Source organism: Nerophis ophidion, linkage group LG29 (genome assembly GCF_033978795.1).
Source record: "Nerophis ophidion isolate RoL-2023_Sa linkage group LG29, RoL_Noph_v1.0, whole genome shotgun sequence".
Classification (NCBI taxonomy): domain Eukaryota; kingdom Metazoa; phylum Chordata; class Actinopteri; order Syngnathiformes; family Syngnathidae; genus Nerophis; species Nerophis ophidion.
The window spans coordinates 22568256-22594729 of record NC_084639.1 but is presented as its reverse complement, the minus strand read 5'-3'; the positions used below and the strand labels follow the sequence as shown (position 1 = coordinate 22594729).

At 37.9% G+C, this 26474-nt stretch overlaps 1 protein-coding gene across 1 annotated transcript in view; it reads right to left on the bottom strand.

Moving 5' to 3' along the window:
* etfdh (electron transfer flavoprotein dehydrogenase) overlaps positions 1 to 25956 on the bottom strand; it is a 55333-nt gene extending 29377 nt beyond the window's left edge. Inside the window, exons 1-3 of the mRNA XM_061891979.1 lie at positions 25912 to 25956; positions 6628 to 6789; positions 1764 to 1993 (exon numbers count right to left, since the gene is read on the bottom strand). Of these exons, the coding sequence (XP_061747963.1) occupies positions 1764 to 1993; positions 6628 to 6789; positions 25912 to 25942 (423 nt within the window). The 5' untranslated portion in view covers positions 25943 to 25956. The remainder of the gene's footprint in view (positions 1 to 1763; positions 1994 to 6627; positions 6790 to 25911) is intronic.
* Positions 25957 to 26474: the final 518 nt, after the last annotated feature.

Here is a 26474-nt window from a genome sequence, read left to right as displayed (position 1 = left end):
TCCCACTTAAAATGATGACAGAGGTCTGTAATTTTCATCATAGGTACACTTCAACTGTGAGAGACAGAATGTGAAAAAAAAAGGCAGGAATTCACATTGTAGGAATTTTAAAGAATTTATTTGTAAATTATGGTGGAAAATAAGTATTTGGTCAACCATTCAAAGCTCTCACTGATGGAACCAGTGTTAATTTTGACAGCAAAATTTGATTTAGTTTTGGTCATAGTCTTTTGACAAACATGTAATTTAGTTTGAGTCATAATTTAGTTATTTCAATTGTTTTAGTTTTAGTCGACGAAATATCACAAGATTATAGTCGACGAAAACTACAGTAGATTTAGTTGACTAAAGGGTAATATGTAAACTTTCCCTTCAATTTCTGAAAGTCAAAGCAAAACAGCGGAAAAATCACCGATACAAGTCGTATTTTGATGAAAATCATGTCTCAAATTTAGTATTTCACGAGTAAGCCGTGTAATAAACGGGATAATGTCGAGTGAGTTGTATGTTGTGGAAAATGCTTACCTGTGTGTGGATTTCGGGGTGATTCGACTGTAAATGTCGCTTCAAGTTTGTTGTATTTTTCCCCGTAATCCTCGCGCTGCATTTCTTACACTGCGTCTTGTTATCTTTGACGTCAAATATAAAATTTCCCCATATGTCCTCTCTCCTCTTCCTCCCCGGCGTTGACATGTTGTCTTCTGCAGCGCATTCCCGGGGTCAGTCTCAAACGCAAACTACGTTTACGTAACTTCCTTACCACATCGCTCTGATTGGTTCTCTTCCCAACTCTTCCCGCCTTTTCCTGACGAAATGAGTTCCGATTGGATCTCGTTTCTGGCAGACATTTTCGTCTCGTTTTTATTCGTTGACGAATATGTCAATACACCTCGTCATCGTTTTAATACACGTAAATTATTTTGTATTTAGTTATTGTCTTGTTTTAGTCAGAAAAAAAAGGTCGTTGACGATAACTATGACGAAAATTTTTCGTCCACAAAATTAACACTGGATGGAAATCAGTATTCTTTTTCCTCCAAACGCGACGAGTTGAGTTTATGCCAAAATGGATACGTGGATGATACAGCAGGGGATTGGGAGAATGTCATGTGGTCAGATGAAACCAAAATAGAACTTTTTGGAATAAACTCAACTCGTCGTGTTTGGAGGAAGAAGAATACTGAGTTGCATCCCAAGAACACCAAACCTACTGTGAAGCACGGGGGTGGAAACATCATGCTTTGGGGCTGTTTTTCTGCTAAGGGGACAGGACGATTGATCCGTGTTTAGGAAAGAATGAATGGGGCCATGTATCGTGAGATTTTGAGCCAAAACTTCCTTCCATCAGTGAGAGCTTTGAATGGTTGACCAAATACTTCTTTTCCACCATCATTTACTCTATAAAGTTCATTATAACTTTATAATAAACAAACACTTAATTCCGTTTTCACTGGGATGCCGACCGCCAGAACGCTCACATAATTCTTTGAAATTCCTACAATGTGATTTCCTGGATTTTTTTTAACATTCTGTCTTACAGTTTAAGTGTACCTATAATGAAAATTACAGAACTTTGTCATCATTTTAAGTGGGAGAACTTGCACAATCGGTGGCTGATTAAATACTTTTTTGCCCCACTGTATGTGCAGAAGGAAGCCGTTCAACAATCTGAGGAAAATATAATCACAACTTTATCAAAAGAGCAGCAGGCTTTTCCGCCTTTGTCGCAACAGATTCCACCTCAGCAGGTTCTTGTGACTCACCCCTCGTTCCTTCCAGTCGGGGAAGAGTTCGTGAAGCGCACTGGGCTCCAGGCAGGCGCCCGACAGCGTGTGCGCCCCTATCTGAGAGGCCTTCTCCACCAGGCACACTCGCAGCTCCTTCTCCTGTTCCGCGGCCAGCTGCTTCAGACGAATAGCCGCCGAAAGACCCGCGGGACCCCCGCCCACTATGACCACGTCCGCCTCGTCGGCGAACCTCTCCATTTCCACGCCTGAGGAGAGAACGGCAGCGTGGTAGAAAGATGAATGATGCACAGAAAAGACTTGTTGTTCAATTTTTATTCAGTCAAAGCTCGATAAAAGTTTCTTCATAAATTCAATTCAGCTGCTGGCATCCATTAAATAATAAAATACCACCTTGCAGGCGTGCTTCCTAAGTCTTCCTGATGTATATAGCTTTACATACTTTATGGATAAATTTGTTTATATCTAATTATTTCACTATACACAATCATAAAAAATATATTTCTATTATACAGATACCCCATATAGGGATTTTATCTTTAATATTGAAATTAGGGCTGTGTAATGATTAATTCTTGTAATAAGATTATCGTATTTTTCGGAGTATAAGTCGCACATGCCAAAAATGCATAATAAAGAAGGAAAAAAACATATATAAGTCGCACTGGACTATAAGTCGCATTTTTGGGTGAAATTCATTTGATAAAACCCAACACCAAGAATAGACATTTGAAAGGCAAATTAAAACAAATAAAGAATAGTGAACAACAGGCTGAATAAGTGTACGTTATTCAACGCATAAATAACCAACTGAGAAGGTGACTGGTATGTTAACGTAACATATTATGGTAAGAGTCATTCAAATAACTACAACATATAGAACATGCTATACGTTTATCAAACAATCTGACACTCCTAATTGCTAAATCTGATGAAATCTTATATGTCTAGTCTCTTACGTGAATGAGCTAAATAATATTATTTGATATTTTACTGTAATGTGTTAATAATTTCACACATAAGTCGCTCCTGAGTATAAGTCGCACCCCCGGCCAAACTATTGAAAAAAACTGGGACTTATAGTCTGAAAAATACGGTAGTGTAAATTCCTGACCCGCTATATTTTTAACACGCTTTGAATCCTGTGGCTTATAAAACGATGCTATTTGATAGATTTTTCTTCGCTGACAACCATCATGAAAATATTTCTCATTAGACATGTGCAAAGACACTTAAATTCTGTGTTATTGTTTGTGCTATGGTGCCACCTTTTGAACGAGTTCGCTCACTGCAGGTGCAGCTGGGTGAATGCCTACAAGTGCTTCCTGCCGTTTGAAGTACAAGTAGAGTGGGAAAAACAAGTTGCCTCTATATTGAAGCTAATATCACATAGAGTATATCTGATTTATGACACTAAAATACTTCTAAATTTTCCGGATAAATAGATATGATCAAAATAGTATCAAATCCACAGAGATTCCCGAGCCATTTTGAGAGAAAATGAGGAAGCCAGTCACGTGATGGCTTGACGTCGTGCAAGGAACCACAGATCCCTTCCCCATCAACAATGATGTTAATGAAGCAGCCCTTTGTGAGAGATTACAACGATTACATTGTGAAAAATTATTATCCAGGGCCTTATATTTTTGAGCCTGAATACAAAGAGGATGAGCAATACTTTTTAGAAGCCGAGTGCTAAACGGATAGTTTTATTGTGACACTAGCATCCGCAGCATTTCTAGGTGCTAAATATACAAACTAGCCACATCAAACCATACCTGCTCAGTCGCTTAGTGGTTAGAGTGTCCGCCCTGATATCGGTAGGTTGTGAGTTCAAACCCCGGCCGAGTCAAACACTTGAAAAATGGGACCCATTACTTGGCACTCAGCATCAAGGGTTGGAATTGGGGGTTAAATCACCCAAAAAAAAGATTCCCTTGCACGGTAACAGCTGCTGCTCACTGCTCCTCTCACCTCCCAGAGGGTGAACAAGGGTGATGGGTCAAATGCAGATATTAATTTTGCCACACCTCGTGTGTGTGTGACAATCATCGGTACTTTAACTTTATAATAAACAAACACTTAATTCCGTTTTCGCTGGGATGCCGACCGCCAGAACGCTCACATAATTCCGTTTAGCTGAAGATTCAATCACAATCACGAAGGGGTAAAAAGAAGTTGCTGCAAGAAACATCTTGTGAGGTATTTTTCCCCATCTCAAAGATGTGAAAGTCGACCAGCCTTTCGCTTGGCCACATTTGTATACTACCAGGCGAGATGCATGAATTATAATTATAATCTAGAATTTACTTTGAGCATGTTTGACACGAAGCAGAAGCAGCCACTAGCTCAGTGTGTCAACAATAGCAGCGTATGCTAGCATTAGCTCGCTGCTATCAATGCACCGCTAAAATAGTATGTCTGCGTTGGTGCTTATAATGTAAATATCACTCAAATTTGGGTAATTATGATGTTATGACATATAAATGGAGTATTGTTTGTGTTTTTAGAGAGAGTATAATGAGTGCAACAGAGGACCCTCGATCTGTTGACTCAATTGTTAGCTATTTATTTACAATTTCAAATACATGAAAAAGCCAAGCATAAGTGTTCTTGTTTTACATAAGGATTGTGAATGATAAACAGCACATCTCTTTACGATGTTTGCGTATTTCCAGTACGACTGATCTGATAACATGCTCAGAATGCAGAAGCGTTACTGCAGTGATGTCAGTCTCTGAAAATAGCCGCATGTATTCGGAGCTGAATATTACAATTGTCTGACTGAATTTGTTGCATATGATAATGGGTACAATGAGACACAAAAACGCACAGAGTCAACTAGTTTTTCGACTCTATTGCTACATTAAAGCTTTGAACCGGAAGTAAAAGTGCTGTTCCGTCTTCTAATCGTCCACAGCGTTTCTACTTGTATGGATTCATCATCACTCTAAGTAAGGTTTGTAAGTTTTAAAATACAACAAACAATTCTTACTCACTAAACCGTCCTGTGTGTGATGTCTGTAGGAGGGGTTTCATGCATATTTGTATGCACTATCGTACAAATAGAGCATTGCTAGCAGGAGCTAATATGCCAACATGTTTAGTAGTGTCAGTTAGTAACATTAACTTACAATGTCATTCTTTATATATTGCTTCAGTTTCACAAATTCCTCAGTAAATTTACCAAAACGTCACCGTGGAGTGATTGAGTCTGTTCAGCTGATTGGAGAGCTAGCTTCCGCGGCTAGTGGGTCCTTTACAATGACTTCTGTTTTTTTGATCAGTCGTTTTACTGCCGTGTTACAGACACCGTTTGGAAACAATTAAGGTATGTAAATAAACATTTACCAAATATTTATGTCTTAATAACTAATGTCAGAACGTATACATATGTGGCTTATAGTTATATGGAAGAATATTAGCTTATGCGCTCTGTAGTCCGGAAAATACGGTAAATATATGAAAAACAACTGCTCACATTTTTAAAGACAGAAGGTTTTTTTTTGGTGTTGATCACGCATTGAGGACTGACAGGGCTCGCTGATGAAAATCTGTTGTACAGTATGTGGTACAGACAATACTGAAAAAAAAAGGTATCGATGTTGGTATAGAACAGGGGTCACCAAACTTTTTGAAACCAAGAGCTACTTCTTGGGTACTGATTAATGCGAAGGGCTATCAGTTTGATACACACTTAAATAAATTGCCAGAAATAGCCAATTTGCTCAATTTACCTTTAATACATAAATCTATATTAAAAAAATGGGTATTTCTGTCCGTCATTCCGTCGTACATTTTTTTTTCCTTTTACGGAAGGTTTTTTGTAGAGAATAAATGATGAAAAAAACACTTAATTGAACGGTTTAAAAGAAGAGAAAACAGGAAAAAAATGAAAATAACATTTTGAAACAGTTTATCTTCAATTTCGACTCTACCTAAAAAATTAAGAGAAAAACTAGCTAATTCGAATCTTTTTGAAAAATAAAAAAAAATAATTTATGCAACATCAATAGTAATTTTTCCTGATTAAGATTAATTTTAGAATTTTGATGACATGTTTTAAATAGGTTAAAATCCAATCTGCATTGTGTTAGAATATATAACAAATTGGACCAAGCTATATTTCTAACAAACACAAATCATTATTTCTTCTAGATTTTCCAGAACAAAAATTTTAAAAGAAATTCAAAAGACTTTGAAATAAGACTAAAATTTGATTCTACAGATTTTCTAGATTTGCCAGAATAATATTTTTGAATTTTAATCATAATAAGTTTGAATAAATATTTCACAAATATTCTTCGTCGAAAAAACAGAAGCTAAAATGAAGAATTAAATTAAAATGTATTTATTTTCTTTACAATAAAAAAAATACTTGAACATTGATTTAAATTGTCAGGAAAGAAGAGTAAGGAATTTAAAAGGTAAAAAGGTATATGTGTTTAAAAATCTTAAAATCACTTTTTAGGTTGTATTTTTTCTCTAAAATTGTCTTTCTGAAAGTTATAAGAAGCAAAGTAAAAAAGACAAATGCATTTACTTAAACAAGTGAAGACCAAGTCTTTAAAACATTTTCTTGGATTTTCAAATTCTTTTTGAGTTTTGTCTCTCTTGGAATCAAAAATGTCGAGCAAAGCGAGACCAGCTTGCTAGTAAAAAATAAAATTTACAAAATAGAGGCAGTTCACTGGTAAGTGTTGCTATTTGAGCTATTTTTAGAACAGGCCAGTGGGCTACTCATCTGCACCGCGTTGGTGACCCCTGGTATAGAAGTAGTGATGCTTTTGACAAGCCTGGTCTAAACTGTTCTATTAATAGGCACTGACATGAAGAGTTTGCTTGTAAAATAAAAACAATTAAAAAAGGGTGCACTGCTTACCTTCCCATCTTGGGTCTTTGTCCCGGGGATGGATGGTGTAGTGTGTTGTGATGCGAGGCGCAGACACAGAGGAGCTGCTCGGTCTGTTGTGCACGGCGGTGTAATGCTGAGGTGAAGCATGCTCTCCTTGGACTGACTTCAGCACCCTGATACACCTGTGGGCTGCAGGGCAACACAGCTTGTTGATAAATGTTCCAACGAGGGCATGAGCTTCCTCTCATTGCCACATACTGTACCATATAACTCATTCCTTATGTGGCAGAAATATCTACTACTAACCAGAAAAAAATCATCTTCCATCAAAGCCTATTGACCAGATTGTAAGTAGAACATCAACAAACTAAACAAAACATATACATTTTATTAAAAAATGCATTCAAACTCAAAGGTTTGTAATTATTAGTTGAAACATGTTAACAATTTTCTAAGAATTACATACATCAAAGGGAAGTTGGCCAGAAGTATTGCTGTCCTGGGTAAAACAAGGCACATTCTTAATCAAAAAACATTACACACTCTTTATTGTACACTTGTTTTACCATATTTGAGTTACTGTCTAGAAGTTTGGGGAAATACATACAGGACGAACATCCAACCACTATTCATAATGCAAAAAAGGGCCATCAGACTGATACATAACACAGGACCCCGAGAACACACTAATGGATTATTTCTAAAAACATTTGATTTAAAACTACCAGATCTCATCCAACTCAAGACTGCCCAAATGATTTATAAAGCAAGTAAAGATTTACTTCCAACAGGGTTACAGAAGATTTTTACAAAGAGAAGGGAATTATATTTAAGAGGAGAACTACTTTTTAAGATCCAATATTGTAGAACAACGCAGAAACGAATGAGTATAACAATAGCAGGGGTTAAAATATGGAACTGTTTAAAGGATGAAATAAAACACAGCACCAACATAAACCAGTTTAAAAAGCTTTTTAAATCATTTATCATTAGTAAATGTAAGAAAGAAGAGCAAACATTGTTTTAGAAAGACAATAATATATATGTATATAAATACAATGTATGATTTCATAATTATACATATAGGTTATATTAAAATTTATATATTACCACTTTATATGGAATTTAAATGAATTGTGTATGTATGTATATGTGTATATATGTATGTATATATATATATATATATATATATGTGTGTGTATGTATGTATATGTATATGTGTGTGTGTATATATATATATATATATATATAAGTGTACAAATGTATATGTTTGATTTAAATGTTAAACTGTGTATATGAGACGTGTGCTACATATATGTTGCTTATATATTGTTTAAAAAAAAAAAAAAAAAGTAATATAAGTGAAACATGTTTTAGATTTTATATATTTTGAACCTTGTTCTTGTTGTGATGGGGTAGGTTTATATAAGCGTTGCTTCAACCTACACCCTTTCGGCTCAATCATTTCTCAAATGAGTGTTTTTTTCTTTTTTTTTTCTTTTCTTGTTGTTGTTCTTTGTTTTATGTGAAGATTGCCGAAATAAAATACATTGATTGATTGATAAGAATTAATATACTTATATCTACAGTATAATACAAAGCTCAAACTTAATTTTGTCTTTACACACATACATACACACACATACATACATACATACATACATAAATACATACATACACTTTTACAATTTTTTTAAAATGAAAAATATCGAAATGACCTCAGTATACTTTGACTTTTCAGCATTGTTGGGGCTAAGACTTTTCAAAATGACATCAAGTCATAAAAATGGGGTCCCCACAGTAAATTTATTGGGTCCCACTTTTTTGTAAGCGTTTTGAAAACAAATGATAAATGTATGCATTATCCTGTCGTATCTCACATTCTATATTGTGTTTTGGAAAAAAGTTGTCATAAACGTTACTTAATTCAGTAAAAAAATAATACAAAATAAAACAAATGTTAATGCATATGTAAATGTATTCAGTTATAACATTCATTCACACTTTATAAATATTTTTTTATAACAGTTGCAATTGTATTTCTACCAAACAAGAAAGAGGTTTTATCACATCAACATGGGACTAACAGTCCTTTAAATCTCATCAATACCACAGAAAAGTCAAGCTGTCATTTTCCGGACCCAATAAAGGATTAAATAATGTCAAACACGTAGCGTTACAATAACTAGGAAGATAAAGTGTTTGTCTCACACCTAGTAATCCGCTGTGGGCAGACAAAGCCAAGCAATGCAGGTTTAGCGAGCGGTGCGCGCTCCCGCGAAGGACATACATTTTTGGCAGGCAATCACATTTTGGCACAACACCGGCAAATATAAACAAAACAAAACTCAGTCAGGAAGCGATAATCATTTAAAAAAAAAAAAAGGCAAACCGGAGTTTTGACCCGAAAAGGCAGGGTCGATTAAAAAAAAAAGGAAAAAAATCCGCTTCCTGGGATCACGCGTACTCCCGGAAATGTGTGTTTTTTTCTGATTTCAATGTGTAAAAAGACAGAAAAAGTGTGTCCATGCTAGGGCTGGGCGATATGGACTTTTTTTAATATTGCGATATTTTTAGGCCATACCGCGATATACGATATCTATTACGATATTTTCCCTAAGCCTTGAATGAACACTTGATGCATATAAACACAGCGGGATGATGATTCTATGTGTCTACATTAAAACATTCTTGTTCATACTGCATTAATATATGCTCATTTTAAACTTTCATGCAGAGAGGGATATCACAACTAAGTCAATTGACCAAAACTTATTTATTAAAGCTATTAGCAGGTGACTTTTCAAATGATGCTACATATTAGCAGTAATGTAATTGGTGGCAACGCTTGTGCCCCACACTTGACAAATTAAAGTTGTCTATTCGACATATTCCCGCTTGAAACCGAACCACCGCCTTGGGAATTAATTCTTCCTTCATTTGTTACCAGATTCGCATCTTCTTTCGCACCTTCGCAACACTCCGCTAGCATCACAGCTAACGTTAGCCACGCTGCTACTTCTCTGCTCAGCGAAAGCGTATACGTATGTGAAGTATGACGTGACACTATGTGACGTATGAAAGAAAGGGGGCTAGTTTTACTCTCTGTGAAAACGAGACACAAGAAGGAGTGGGAAGAGCCTGCATTGTGATGCCCGCAGCTAAAAACAACTGCGTGAGAATGTATACTCGAATATTACGATATTGTCATTTTCTATATCGCACAGAGACAAACCCGCGATATATCGCGTATATCCTAGTTCATGCCAACATTGCTTTTTAGTATGTGGCCCTTGAAGGGAAATGTTTGGACACCACTGTTTTAGACCATTGCCTAAACCAGGCTCGGGAGCCAGATGTGGCTCTTTTGATGACTGCATCTGGCTCTCAGGTAAATTTGAGCTGACTCTGCTTAACACGATAAATAATGAATAATTCCACTTGTAATCAGTGTTAAAAATGACGTTCAAAATATAAAACATCCTCGTGCATTTTTAATCCATCCATCCGTTTTCTACCGCACACCTTCAAGAAGTTGCGTTGATGGTAAGAAGTTATTTATTTATTATTGGTTAGTGTGGGGCTTGCCCTCCTGGGGGTTCTTCAGACCACCAAGAACCGACATGAGACCCTGTTTCAGGGTTACCGTATTGTTTCATTTTTCAATAAGTCTCTCAGTTGCTTTCCAGCAATTGTCTTTTTCTCTTTCGTTCTTGCTCGCGCTCTGGCTACAGCACCAACCCCGTCTCTCTTCCTGGGTGCTGCTTATAACATAGCGACAGGTGATTAGGTAACAAGGCCCAGGTGGGCCATCTAAGCACCTGTCGCTGATTTCGAGGCCGGTCCTGGCAACACCCCGCTTCGCTGCAGGCCCGCAGGCCATGCCCCCTCCACAGTTAGCTTCAAAATAACAATGTTATTACAAAGAATAAGAGACCTATTATACTCTAGAAAGGTTAGTCCTACTTAAAAATGCACGCGTTTAGTTGTGTTCAGGGTTAAAAAAATATTTTACGGCTCTTACGGAAATACATTTTTAAATATTTGGCTTATTGGCTCTCTCAGCCAAAAAGGTTCCCGACCCATGGCCTAAACCATTCAGCACTAAAATCTAAGAAGAGAACGGAAATAAATCAATCTCAGTATGGATTCAATACTTACTACCTTTCCATGCTCTCAATTAGTCTGGCTTCTCAAATAGTTTGTTTTAAACCGAACACGATTTGTTAATATGTTAAGTTGTTTCCATGGGTTGCAGGAGGTTTATTTAGAGCCAAACTATTTGAAAAGTCGGACTAATTTAGTGCACCGACACGTACTGACTTATACACAATGGATCGGTTAGGCCACCCCCAGCGAACCCTAGCATAAACACTCCATGCGATTGTTTCGGGCCACTTCTGTAGCATGAGCAAGGTGGTCGTCTCTGCAGGTGTTTGCTTGATAGCCTGAATCACCTTGTGGATACAAATATACTTTCTCTCTGCTAAACTTTTATGTGTCAACATGTTCTTTGTCATATTTTTAGTTTGCTTTGCAATCGTCTCCATTCAAAAACCCTTAAAGGGGAACATTATCACCAGACCTATGTAAGCGTCAATATATACCTTGATGGTGCAGAAAAAAGACCATATATTTTTTTAAACGATTTCCGAACTCTAAATGGGTGAATTTTGGCGAATTAAACGCCTTTCTGTTTATCGCGCTGGAGGCGATGACGTCAGAATGTGACGTCGCCGAGGTAATTTTCATTTTCTACACATTACAAACACCGGGTCTCAGCTCTGTTATTTTCCGTTTTTTTGACTATTTTTTGGAACCTTGGAGACATCATGCCTCGACGGTGTGTTGTCGGAGGGTGTAACAACACTAACAGGGAGGGATTCAAGTTGCACCACTGGCCCGAAGATGCGAAAGTGTCTGCCGCCAGACCCCTATTGAATGTGCTGGAGTGTCTACACATTTTACTGGCGATGCTAAGGCAGACATGGCACAGAGATGTATGGATAACCTGCAGATGCATTTGCAACGATAGTCAACGAAATCACAAAGGTGTGTTTTGTTGATGTTGACTGCCAGCTAATCGATGCTAACATGCTACTCTAATCAATGCTAACATGCTATTTACCGGCGGTGCTAAAGCAGACATGGTACAGAGATGTATGGATAACCTGTAGATGCATTTGCAACTATATTACGTTTCCTTCCACCCACATTTAATGCGAAAAAAACACTTACCAATCGACGGATTTAAGTTGCTCCAGTGTCACGAGATGCGAAAGTCCTGATCGTTTGGTCCGCACATTTTACCGGCGATGCTAACGCAGCTATTCGGCCATGCTATGGCTATGAATAGCGTCAATAGCTATTCGCTCAATAGCTTCAGTTTCTTCTTCAATACTTTCATATTCCAACCATCTGTTTCAATACATGCGTAATCTGTTGAATCGCTGAAATCCGAGTTTGAATCCGAGCTAATGTCACTATGTCTTGCTGTGGTATTCCCATTGTTTGTTTACATTGGAAGCACCGTTTAACGTCGCAGGGAAATGGATAGTGGTTTCAAAGATAGCGAAAATAAGGCACTTTAAAGCTTTATTTAGGGATATTCCAAGACCGGTAAAATTTTGAAAAAAAAATTCAAAAAATACAACAAGCCACTGGGAACTGATTGTTATTGTTTTTAACCCTTTTGAAATTGTGATAATGTTCCCCTTTAAAAAGTTCTAATTTAGCATCGCTTTGAACGCCGTCATGGTGACATATTTATAAAAAGTTTATATTATAGCCAAAATGTTTCCACAATATTATGTCTAAGGAACATTTTGTGTGTTGGTTACTTTTTTAATTATTGTCAAAGTGGCAAAAAAGTTTTGAATTTGCTTCTTTACAGTAGGAGATATAGTTTTCCTCTTCAACCTATCAACATATTTGTTTACCTTTTTATATAAACTTAGAACATTATGTGGGATATAAATACATGGACATATTGGATTGAACTGAATTGTCTGTGTTTACTAACAAGTCCTCATTGAGGAGCCGAAGTCGAGTTTCTTAACATGGAGATATTCTCACTTTTCTATTGTCGAGCACACAGAAAATAACATTATAGTTAAATGTAGGGATGCACCGATTAATTGGTAACCGAATATATTCGGCCGAATATGGCAAAAAAAGCCACATTCGGCTTTCGGTAGAATGAGTTAAAAACAAGGCCGAATAGTGGCGTGTGACGCAATTTTTTGACGCGGTGACGCAATCAACCAACGTGCAGTGACGTGGTGACGTTGGGATATGTTGTGTACCTGTATAAGTGTATGAGGTTACAAGCACACACTTATTGAGATTTAGTGGGGCCTCTGTTTACATTATTAGCCTGTTGTGTAGGCTACCTGTATAAGTGTAAGAGGTTATAAGCACACACTTAATTGAGATTTACTTAAGCCTTCTGTTTACATTATTAGCATATCTACTGTGGCTAAGCAGACTTTTGCCAACAGGACAATCATTCACTGGATCATTATTGTCACCGATGTCCCACTGGGTGTGAGTTTTCCTTGCCCTTATGTGGGCCTACCGAGGATGTCGTGGTGGTTTGTGCAGCCCTTTGAGACACTAGTGATTTAGGGCTATATAAGTAAACATTGATTGATTGATTGATTTGTTGTGGGTTTATCCACTTTAATGCACTTTGTTTTTTTTGGAACGCATGTTTTGTTTGAAGACCTAATATAAATGAAAAACTGTGCTTTTTTTGAAAAGCAAAGACTACTGGAATATTAAGAAAATGTCAATATTCAATAAAAAATTACTTTATTTGAAAAACATGTCAAAATATTTATTCTAGGCTATTTATGCAATATTAAAAAAATTGTGAAAAACTGCATTCATTATTCGGTATTCGGCCTTCGGCCAAGCGTTTAAATTTTATTCGGCTTTGGCTTCGGCCACAAATTTTCATTTTGGTGCATCCCTATCCATTCCATCCATTTTCTACCGCTTATTCCCTTTTTGGGCTCGCGGGGGGCGCTGGCGCCTATCCCTAGTTAAATGGAAATTGTGTCTTGGATCAAAGATCCTATCTACTGCCCAAAACAGCAATTCAAATCTGATGAAACACTTACAAAAGCAACATGCTTCGACGAAGCTAGTAAACAGAGAGACAGACTCCGATGCCACTTCACTTTCACCCCCATCTAAGCAACAGCGGCTGGATTTTAACAAGAGGGACTGCTAGCCAGGACAAAATTGATAAAACCATTGCAGCGTATGTGTTAGAACAAATGCAGGCTATTTCTACAGTGGAGTCACCCACTTTCAGTCGGCTACTTAGCATGAGTGGGCCAGGCCAATCTTTCCTTATCTCTAAACTAAAACTGGGGAAATGTGTAGAGTGTTCTGGGCTTCAGTACAGTGTACATCTCCTGAAGACATGATTTTATTTTAAAATTCCTTGACGGAAAAAAACGCCTGGTTAGGCTTTGTGTATGTCATGTGTGCCTTCCTTGGGCGAAGGCAGGTTTACAGCAATTATGTTATTATCCCGTTTGTTACTTATGTATGTTATGTTGCAGCTATTTGAAATAGTTTTGTCAATTTGTTCCGGCCTGAAAAAAGTTGGCCCTTTTGAAACATATCTTTGTCTTTGTGTGTTGAATGTACAAAAACCCCGTTTCCATATGAGTTGGGGAATTGTGTTAGATGTAAATATAAACGGAATGCAATGATTTGCAAATCCTTTTCAAACCATATTCAATTGAATGCACTACAAAGACAAGATATTTGATGTTCAAACTCATAAACTTTTTTTTTTGCAAATAATAATTAACTTAGAATTTCATGGCTGCAATATGTGCCAAAGTAGTTGGGAAAGGGCATGTTCACCACTGTGTTACATCACATTTTCTTTTAACAACACTCAATAAACGTTTGGGAACTGAGGAAACTAATTGTTGAATCCTTGAAAAGGTGGAATTATTTACCATTCTTGCTTGATGTACAGCTTAAGTTGTTCAACAATCCGGGGTCTTGTTGTCGTATTTTACGCTTCATAATGCGCCACACATTTTCAATGGGAGACATGTCTGGACTGCAGGCGTTCCAGGAAAGTACCTGCACTCTTTTACTACGAAGCCACGCTGTTGTAACACGTGGCTTGGCATTGTTTTTGCTGAAATAAGCAGGGGCGTCCATGATAACGTTGTTCGATGACAATATATATTGCTCCAAAACCTGTATGGACCTTTCAGCATTAATGGTGCCTCCACAGATGAGTAAGTTACCCATGCCTTGGGCACTAATACACCCCCATACCATCACAGACGCTGGCTTTTGAACTTTGCGCCTATAACAATCCGGATGGTTATTTTCCTCTTTGTTCCGGAGGACACCACATCCACAGTTTCCAAATATAATTTGAAATGTGGACTCGTCAGACCACAGAACACTTTTCCACTTTGCATCAGTCCATCTTAGATGAGCTCGGGCCCAGCGAAGCCAGCGGCGTTCCTGGGTGTTCATGATAAATGCCTTTCGCTTTGCATAGTAGAGTTTTAACTTGCACTTACAGATGTAGCGACCAACTGTAGTTACTGACAGTGGTTTTATGAAGTGTTCCTGAGCCCATGTGGTGATATCCTTTACACACTGATGTCGGTTTTTGGTGCAGTACCGCCTGAGGGATCAAAGGTCCGTAATATCATCGCTTACGTGCAGTGATTTCTCCAGATTCTCTGAACCTTTTGATGATTTTACGGACCGTAGATGGTAAAATCCCTAAATTCCTTGCAATAGCTCGTTGAGAAATGTTCTAAAACTGTTCGACAATTTGCTTACAAATTGTTGACCCTCGCTCCATCATTGTTTGTGAATTACTTAACATTTCATGGAAGCTGATTTTATACCCAATCATGGCATCCACCTGTTCCAAATTAGCCTGCACACCTGTGGGATGTTCCAAATAAGTTGTTGATGAGCATTCCTCAACTTTATCAGTATTTTTGCCACCTTTCCCAACTTCTTTGTCACGTGTTGCTAGCATCAAATTCTAAAGTTAATGATTATTTGCAAAAAAAAATGTTTATCAGTTTGAACATCAAATATGTTGTCTTTGTAGCATATTCAATTGAACATGGGTTGAAAATGATTGGCAAATCATTGTATTCCGTTTATATTTACATCCAACACAATTTCCCAACTCATTTGGAAACAGGGTTTGTAGACCACATTGCTTAGCAGAGTTCAGTGATGCAAATGCATGTCAAGTTGATCAACAGATTGTATTATTCTCCAGTGCAATAACAGTACTGAAATTAAGGCTAAAAGGGCATTAATGAGAGCCTTAAAAAAAGAATAACTAAATAGTTACTTTTCACAGTAATGCATTACTTTTTGGTGTAAGTAATTGAGTTACTTTTGAAATAAAGTAACTAGTAATTGTAACTAGGGGGGTGTATATTGTAGCGTCACGGAAAAGTAAGTGCTGCAAGGGGTTCTGGGTATTTGTTCTGTTGTGTTTATGTTGTGTTACGGTGCGGATGTTCTCCCGAAAAGTGTTTCTTATTCTTGTTTGGTGTGGGTTTACAGTGTGGCGCATATTTGTAACAGTGTTAGAGTTGTTTATACGGCCACCCTCAGTTGGAACTGTATGGCTGTTGATCAAGTAAGCCTTGCATTCACGTGTGTGTGTGTGTGTGTGTGTGTAAAAGCCGCATATATTATGGGACCGGGCCGGCACGCTGTTTGTATGGAGGAAAAGTAGACGTGACGACAGGTTGTAGAGGTCGCTAAAGGCAGTGCCTTTAAGGCACGCCCCAAATACTGTTATCAGGATGGAAATCAGGAGAAATTCAGGAGAATATTTGCCCTGGGAGATTTTTGGGAGAGGCACTGAAATTCGTGAGTCTCCTGGGAAAATCGGGAGGGTTGGCAAATATGCGTGTGGACAATGCTGAAGAAACAAGTCCATGTCAGAAAACCAACAAATTTAGCTGAACTGCACCAATTTTCTCAAGAACAGTGGTCAAAGTAGGGCTGGGCGATATATCGATATACTCGATATATCGCGGGTTTGTCTTTGTGCGATATAGAAAATGACTATATTGTGATATTCGTGTATACGTTCTCACACAGTTGCTTTTAGCTGCGGGCATTACACTACAGGCTTTTATCACTCTTTCTTGTCTCTCCTTCTCACAGACAGTAAGCGTACATTCTTACATACGTCACATCCGTATACGCCCTCGCGGAGCAGCGCGGTAGCAGCATGGGGTAACATTAGCTGTGATGCTAGCAGAGCCGTGCGAGTGGGAATACAAGAGAAAGAAGGTGCAAATCTGGTAAGAAATGAAGGAAGAATTAATTCCCAAGAAAAACAGCAGGAGGCTCCATCGTCTGGCGGTGGTTTGGCTTCAAGTGGAAATATGTCAAACAGACAACCGTAATTTGTCAAGTGTGGTGCTAAAGCATTGCTACAAAAAGTAGCATTACTGCTAATATGTAGCATCATTTGAAATGTCACCTGCTAGAGAATGAATAGTGCATACTCCGCATATCAACATCTCTATTCGGTGGAACACGCCCACAAAATCATGCACAAAAGTGCACTTTATTTGTTTTAAACTATTGTAGTGGCGTTCTGTACAAAAAGTTCACTTTAATTTAGTGTTTTTCGGGGACGGCGTGGCGAAGTTGGGAGAGTGGCCGTGCTAGCAATCTGAGGGGTTACTGGTTCAATCCCCACCTTCTACCATCTTAGTCATGTTCTTTGTGTCTTTGAGCAAGACACTTCACCCTTGCTCCTGATGGGTCCTGGTTAGTGCCTTGTGAATGGGTGAATGTGGAAATAGTGTCAAAGCGCTTTGAGTTCCTTAAAAAAAAAAGGTAGAAAAAAAGCGCGATACAAGTATAAACAGTTACCATTTTATATGTCATCTTAGTGACATCAAGCACAAAAGTGCACTAATAGCTTGTTTAAAAATGTCTCTGACAATCTTGCACATTCTCTTTTGGAAATGACATGAATGTGTGTGCCACTGCTTAAAAACTTAATAAATACAGTTTTGGTAAATTGACTTAGTTGTGATTTTCTTCTCTGCATGAAAGTTTTTAATGAACACATATTAATGCAGTATGAACAAGAATGTTTTAAGGTAGACACATAGAATCATTATACCGGTGTGATTATATGTATCAAGTGTTAATGCAAGGCTGATTCAAAATATCGAGATATATATCGTGTATCGCGATATGGCCTAAAAAATATCGAGATATTAAAAAAAGCCATATCACCCAGCCCTACGTCAAAGATTCAACCAGAAGCTTGCCAGAAGCGCCTTATTGCAGTGAAACTTGCCAAGGAAAATGTAACCAAATATTAACATTGCTGTATGTATACTTTTGACCCAGCAGATTTGGTCACATTTTCAGGAGACACATAATAAATTCAGAAAATAACCAAACTTCATGGCTGTTTTTTGCGACCGACAAATATGTGCTCCAATCACTCCATCACAAAAAAATAAGACAGCCATGACATTATGTTCTTTACAAGTGTATGTAAACTTTTGATAGCGAGTGTATCTTGTTTCTGTGTAGTCTTATGTTACATACTTGGCCGATGAAGATGATTATGATGATCATTTTGTTGATATAGTTAGAACTACAACACCAACACAAATTAAAAAAATGACCTTTGATCACTCCCAGTGGAGCCCACTGTGATAGATAAACAACAACAGGTGTCACACTACAGCAGGGGTCACCAACACCCGTAAGGACCAAATGAGTAGCCCACTGGCCTGTTCTAAAAATAGCGCAAATAGCAGAATTTACCAGTGAGCTGCCTCTATTTTTTTTATTTTATTTATTTACTAGCAAGCTGGTCTCGCTTTGCTTGACATTTATAATTCTACGAGAGACAAAACTCAAATAGAATGAGAAAATCCAAGAAAATATTTTAAAGACTTGGTCTTCACTTGTTTAAATATATTCATTTATTTTTTTACTTTGCTTCTTATAACTTTCAGAAAGATAATTTTTGAGAAAAAATACAACCTTAAAAATTCTTTTAGAATTTTTAAACACATATACCTTTTTACCTTTTAAATTCCTTCCTCTTCTTTCCTGACCATTTTTAATCAATGTTCAGGTATTTTTTTAATTTATTTTTTTATTGTAAAGAATAATAAAAACATTTTAATTTAATTCTTCATTTTAGCTTCTGTTTTTTCGACGAAGAATATTTGTGAAATATTTCTTCAAACTTAGTATGATTAAAATTCCCAAAAAATATTCTGGCAAATCTAGAAAATCTGTACTATCAAATTTAAATAATATTTCAAAGTCTTTTGGATTTCTTTTAAAATTTTTGTTCTGGAAAATCTAGAAGAAATTATGATTTGTCTTTGTTAGAAATGTAGCTTGGTCCAATTTGTAATTATAACAAAGTGCAGATTGGATTTTAACCTATTTAAAACATGTCATCAAAATTCTAAAATTAATCTTAATCAGGAAAAATGACTAATGATGTTCCATAAATTATTTATTTTTTTTTTTTTTCCAAAAAGATTCGAATTAGCTAGTTTTTCTATTCATTTTTTCCGGTTGAATTTTGAATTTTAAAGAGTGGAAATTGAAGATAAACTATGTTTAAAATTTTTATTTTCATTTTTTTCCTCTTTTAAAGGCCTACTGAAATGAGATTTTCTTATTTAAACGGGGATAGCAGGTCCATTCTATGTGTCATACTTGATCCTTTCGCGATATTGCCATATTTTTGCTGAAATAATTTAGTAGAGAACATCGACGATAAAGTTTGCAACTTTTGGTCACTAATAAAAAAGCCTTGGCTGTACCGGAAGTAGCAGACAATGTGCGAGTGACTTCACGGGTTGTGGAGCTCCTCACATCCTCACATTGTTTACACTCATAGCCACCAGCAGCGAGAGCGATTCGGACCGAGAAAGCGACGATTTCCCCATTAATTTGAGCAAGAATGAAAGATTTGTGGATGAGGATAGTGAGAGGGAAGGACTAGAAAAAACAAACAAAAAAAAAAAACATTTTTTTTTAAAAGGCAAGGGGGGAGCGATCCAGATGTTATTGGACACATTTACTAGAATGATTCTGGAAAATCCATTATCTGCTTATTGTGTTACTAGTGTGTTAATGAGATTATATGGTACCTAAAAGTCGGAGGGGTGTGGCCACAGGTGTGTTGACCGCCAGTGTCTCCAGTGGGAGGAGGTAAGAGAGTCTGCAGCTGGAAGACGCAAGCTCCGCTCATGTCTACGGTAAGAGCCAACTTATTAGCACAATTTTTTCACTGAAACATGCCGGTTGACATGTGGTCGGGAACCATGTTCGCTTGACCGCTCTGTTCCATAGTAAAGCTTCACCTTCGGGAATTTAAACAAGGAAACAACGGCTGTGTTTGTGTTGCTTAAGGCAGCTGCAATACACCGCTTCCCACCTACATCTTTCTTCTTTGACTTCTCCATTATTAATTGAAAAATTGCAAAAGACAACACAGATGTCCAAAATACTGTGTAAATATGCGATTAAAGCAGACTATTTATAGCTTGGATTGGGCCGGAAGAACATGTCCGCTACAACCGGTGACACCACGCGCACGCGTCATCATTCCGTGACGTTTTCAACAGGATACTTTGCGGGAAATCTAAAATTGCAATTTAGTAAACTAAACAGGCCGTATTGGCATGTGTTGCAATGTTAAGATTTCATCATTGATATATAAACTATCACAGTGGTTCTCAAACTTTTTTCAGTGATCATTTTTTTTATTCAAGTACCCCCTAATCAGAGCAAAGCATTTTTGGCTGAAAAAAAGAGATAAAGAAGTAAAATACAGCATTATATACGTCATCAGTTTCTGATTTGATAAATTGTATAACAGTGCAAAATATTGCTCATTTGTAGTGTTCTTTCTTGAAGTATTTGGAAAAAAAGTGATTCAATTATAAATGAATATTAATACACATAGAAGTAATCATCAATTTAAAGTGCCCTCTTTGGGGATTTTAATAGAGATCCATCTGGATTCATAAACTTAATTCTAAACATTTTTTCACAAAAAAAGACATCTTTAACATCAATATTTATGGAACATGTCCACAAAAAATCTAGCTGTCAACACAGAATATTGCATTGTTTGTTGCATTTCTTATCACAGTTTATGAACTTACATTCATATTTTGTTGAAGTATTATTCAATAAATATATTTATAAAGGATTTTTGAATTGTTGCTATTTTTAGAATATTTTTAAAAAATCTCACGTACCCCTTGGCATACCTTCAAGTACCCCCAGGGGTACGCGTACCCCCATTTGAGAACCACTGAACTATCAGACTGCGTGGTCGGTAGTAGTGGGTTTCAGTAGGCCTTTAAACCGTTTAATTAAGTGTTTTTTCCATCATTTATTCTCTACAAAAAACCTTCCGTAAAAGGAAAAAAAATGTATGACGGAATGACGGACAGAAATACCCATTTTTTTATATACATAGATTTATTTATTAAAGGCAAATTGAGCAAATTGGCTATTGCTGACAATTTATTTAAGTGTGTATCAAACCTATGTTGTAAGCATTTCACCAATCTCACACACTTTGGAAATTATACGTAATTTCCATTGTGCGCAAGCAATTTGCATATCGCAAGACGAGATTTAAGACGAGATTTTGTTTGAAAATGGCGCGACCGTGCGAATGGATTGTGACAATCACATTATTAAAAGATTGCGCATTATACAAATTTGCAAAATGCGGTTGCATTTTAAAGTGATTAAAATGAACATATACATGTATTGTGTACAATTTTATTGCCATAAAATATTGGTTCATTTTATAGGGCTAGACCAGTGGTTCTTAACCTGGGTTAGATCGAAACCTAAGGGTTCGGTGAGTCGGCCTCAGGGATTCGGCGGAGGTCAAAACACACCCGACTCATCGTGTAAATACAAACTTCTCCCTATCGGCGTATTATGGATACGGAAACAGCTGACTGATTTGCAGGTGTGTAATTTGTTGTGAGTTTATGCACTGTGTTGGTTTTGTTGTTTGAACAAGGTGATGTTCATGCACGGTTCACTTTGTGCACCAGTAAAAAAAACATGGTAACACTTTAGTTTGGGAAACATATTCACCATTAATCAGTTGCTTATTAACATGCAAATTAGTAACACATTGGCTCTTAACTAGTCATTATTAAGTACTTATTAATGCCTTATTCGGTATGGCCTTATTATAACCCTAACCCTCTAACCCTGGCCCTGACCCTAACCAAATAACTCTAAATTAAGCCTATATTACTTAGAATATGTTTCCCTCGTGTTCAAAGAACTCTAAAGTAAGTCTTCGTTATTTAGAATATGTCTCCTGTACTAAAATGTTAACAGAAACATATAACTTTGTCTTGAATTTAAAAAAATGAATGCGCAAATGAAACTGGTGGGGTTCGGTACCTTCAACAAGGTTAAGAACCACTGGGCTAGACCCTATATACATTTGTGCGGTTGCATTTTAAAGTGATTAAAATGAATATACATGTATTGTGTACAATTTTAATGCCATAAAATATTTGTTCATTTTATAGGGCTAGACCCTATATATACATGGAGGACGATTTGACATTTGCTTGACCCCACGTAGCCAGAACTTCCAACACAATCAATATACGGCTGGAAGCAATTTCCAAAATTGCCAAAAAGATTGTGCATTATACAAATTGTGCATAATACAAATTTGCAAAATTGCGCCCATTGATTTGCAAAATGTGCACCACACATTATTCAAATATATAGCTGGAAGCAATTTGCAAAAAGATTGCGCATTATACAAATTTGCAAAATTGTATAATTGGTATTGTGCTTACAGCAGGGGTCTCAAACTCAATTTACCTGGGGGCCACTGGATGCAGAAACTGGGTGAGGCTGGGCCCCAAGAAAATATTTGAAAAAAAAATCTAACATGCACTTTTTAATGAATTTACCTTCTTTGAATGGCTTTCCGGGAAGCACCCGAATATCAGTACCCCTCCCGACAATCTCCCGGGGCAATTATTCTCCCTGTTTTCCCCCGGACTAAAATATTAAGGGCGTGCCGTTGCTCTGTCTTTAGCGTCCTTTACAACATGTCGTCTCGTCGCCTTTTTCGCCATACAAATAGTGTGCTGGCACAGTCGCATAGTGTGTGAGGCTTCAGCAGACCCACAGAGATGACTGCAAGACATACTTGATCAACAGCCATACAGGTCACACTGAGGGTGGCCGTATAAACAACTTTAACTCTGTTACAAATATGCGCCACACTGTGAACCCAGACCAAACAAGATTAACAAACACATTTAGGGAGAACATCCGCACCGTAACACAACATAAACACAACTAGGGTTGGGTATCGAGTATCGATTGGAACCGGGACTAACTTTCCGATTCTCCCGGAATCGTTCAAAAGTTTAAATTTCGATTCCTAGTTTCGATCCGCCGACTGAAAAAAAATAATAAGTCCGCCGACCCGGAAGAAGAAGCAGCTGAACACCAACGAAGAAGCGCCCTGTACCTGCTGCTAATCTGGACTGGGTTTTGCAAGTTGTTTCTTATTGTTTATTTGCTTTTCTGCACCAGGTTAGCCCATCAGTGGGAGCACGGTAACATGTTAAAGTACCTGCAGCATCATACACTTGTGTGTGTAAATGTGTTTTCATGAAGTTTCCTGCAGCATCATACACTTATGTAAATGTGTTTTCATGAGGTTTTCAAAAATAAAGCTCTCTTGAGGAAAGTGTACCCCTGTGCAAATGTATTCATAATTTATATTTATATTCAAGTTCATAGATTTGATATTTATATTCTAGTTGAAAGCAGCCATGTGAGGAATTTATAGTAAAGTTCATAGAATTAAAATTGATGGAGAATGTCAGACTATTTCATTCAGAAAGAATGTAGGTTAGCTAGCTCATTTAAAATATCCTAAACTTTTTTTTGACCCTGCCTTTTTTTTTTTTTTTTTTTAAAGAAAGAATCGGAATCGAGAATCGTCAGGAATCGGAATAGAAACAAAGAATCGGAATCGTTATAATTCAAACGGTACTCAACCCTAAACACAACAGAACAAATACCCAGAATCCAATGCAGCCCTAACTCTTCCGGGCTACAATAGGGGGCAGGGTTGGGGGGACGAGGTGTATATTGTTGCCCGAAAAAGTTAGGGCTACAATGTGACCTCTGTGGCTGTTGATCAACTATGTCTTGCAGTCGCTTATTGCGTCCACCAAAGCCAAATTCAACATGTGACTGGGCTGGCAAGCTATTTGAACAGGTTGTAGAAGACACTAAAAACGGTACCCTCCTAATGTTATTAATTGCGCGGAATCCGGGAGAATTAATACTACCCCTGGAGGGGCACTGAAAGCTGGGAGTCTCCTGGAAATATCGAGGGTGTACAAGTATGATGCTGTAAAAAGCCATTCATTTAAAACTTGCGGGCCGCACCAGCATTAAATTTTCATATTAAAGGGGTACATTATCACCAGACCTATGTAAGTGTCAATATATACACTGATGGTGCAGAAAAAAGACCATATATTTTTTTAACCGATTTTCGAACTCTAAATGGGTGAATTTTGGCGAATTAAACGCCTTTCTGTTTATTGCTCTGGAGGCGATGACGTCAAAATGTGACGTCGCCGAGGTAATACATCCGCCATTTTCATTTTCAACACATTGTAAACATTGGGTATGAGCTCTGTTATTTTCCGTTTTTTCGACTATTTTTTGGAACCTTGGAGAAATCATGCCTCGTCTGTGTGTTGTCGGAGGGTGTAACAACACTAACAGGGAGGGATTCAAGTTGCACCACTGGCCCGAAGATGCGAAAGTGTCTGCCGCCAGACCCCAGTTGAATGTGGCAGAGTGTCTCCACATTTACCGGCGATGACAGACAGAGATGTATGGATAACCTGCAGATGCATTTGCAACGATAAAGTCAACGAAATCACAAAGGTGAGTTTTGTTGATGTTGGCTTATGTGCTAATCAGACATTTTTGGTCGCGGCGTGACTGCCAGCTAATCGATGCTAACATGCTATGCTAATCGACGCTAACATGCTATTTACCGGGGGTGCTAAAGCAGACATGGCACAGAGATGTATGGATAACCTGCAGATGCATTTGCAAAGATAAAGTCAACAAAATCACAAAGGTGAGTTTTGTTGATGTTGACTGCCAGCTAATCGATGCTAACATGCTATGCAAATCGATGCTAACATGCTATTTACCGGCGGTGTTAAAGCAGACATGGCACAGAGATGTATGGATAACCTGCAGATGCATTTGCAACTATATTACGTTTCCTTCCACCCACATTTAATGCGAAAAAAACACTTACCAATCGACGGATTTACGTTGCTCCAGTGTCACAGGATGTGAAAGTCCTGATCGTTTGGTCCGCACATTTTACCGGCGATGCTAACGCAGCTATTCCGCCACTCTATGGCTATGAATAGCGTCAATAGCTTCAGTTTCTTCTTCAATACTTTCATACTCCAACCATCCGTTTCAATACATGCGTACTCTGTTGAATCGCTTAAGCCGCTGAAATCCGAGTCTGAATCCGAGCTAATGTCGCTATATCTTGCTGTGGTATTCGCAATTGTTTGTTTACATTGGCAGCACTGTATGACGTCACAGGGAAATTGATAGTCGCACCGCAAATAGCGAAAACCAAGTACTTTAAAGCTTATTTTAGGGATATTACGAGACCGGTAAAATTTTGAAAAAAAAAATCAAAAAATACATCAAGCTACTGGGAACTGATTTTTATTGTTTTTAACCCTTTTGAAATTGTGATAATGTTCCCCTTTAAGGTGCGGGTCGCAAAATAACGTCTCGCAGGCCGCATTTAGCCCGCGGGCCGCGTGTTTGAGACCCCTGACCCACAGCATGCTAAATACTAGCCAGCGTAGCTTTGTCTGACACTTATGTTTTGATTACAAATGACAGGAAACAGTGCATTTAAATTACAATGAATAAAAAATTACGTTAATGACGATATCTGACACAAAAAATCGTTCGTATAGTGAAGAGTCCTCTAAAAACATCTTTGATTTGTCCAATGAACTTTGCCCTACTTGTAAGCCAAATGCTAATGCAGCCATGCTAGCACTTTGAGCATAAGTGTCACAATTTCACATGCAAGTAAACAAGTTAAGTGGAATATATGAACTTATATTAAGTTAATTTGGGTATAAATGACGTGTTTAGAGCTGGCAACATGTAGCATGTTAGCCGACCTACCTTTACTGCTGTATCTGCTAGCTGGAAACATGCTCTTCTTCAAGTACGTCATATGATTACAAAAAATAGTGAATATGAGTTTTGTTCGCCTCGTCCCTGGTGCGCAAACCTCCACACTACTTGTAGGCTGCAAGCTCTTACGGAACACGTCTCATAACATCTCATAAGGACGACATTGGCCAGCGTCAAAAAGCTGCGCCGCCTGGGAGGGAGGCGGGTCACGTGGGCAGAAACGCCTCTCACTGCGCAAGCGCAAAACCTGCAACCTTCAGCAATAGCAGCCTTAGAGTGAAGTGCGCGCATGGCCTTATTTTATGGCGTCACATTAGTGGCAAAAATCCAAGCGAATAATAAACTTGTTATCGCGCGCTGATTCTCCACTTCGTGCGCGCGTGTGGTGCCCGTACTTGCCAACCTTGAGACCTCCGATTTCGGGGGTGAGGGGTGGTGGGGCGGAGGCGTGGTTGGGGCGGGGGGCGTAGTTAAGAGGGGAGTTTAATTCACCAACTCGATTATTTCTTACATATTTCATATATATCAGGGGTCGGCAACCAGTGGGTCCG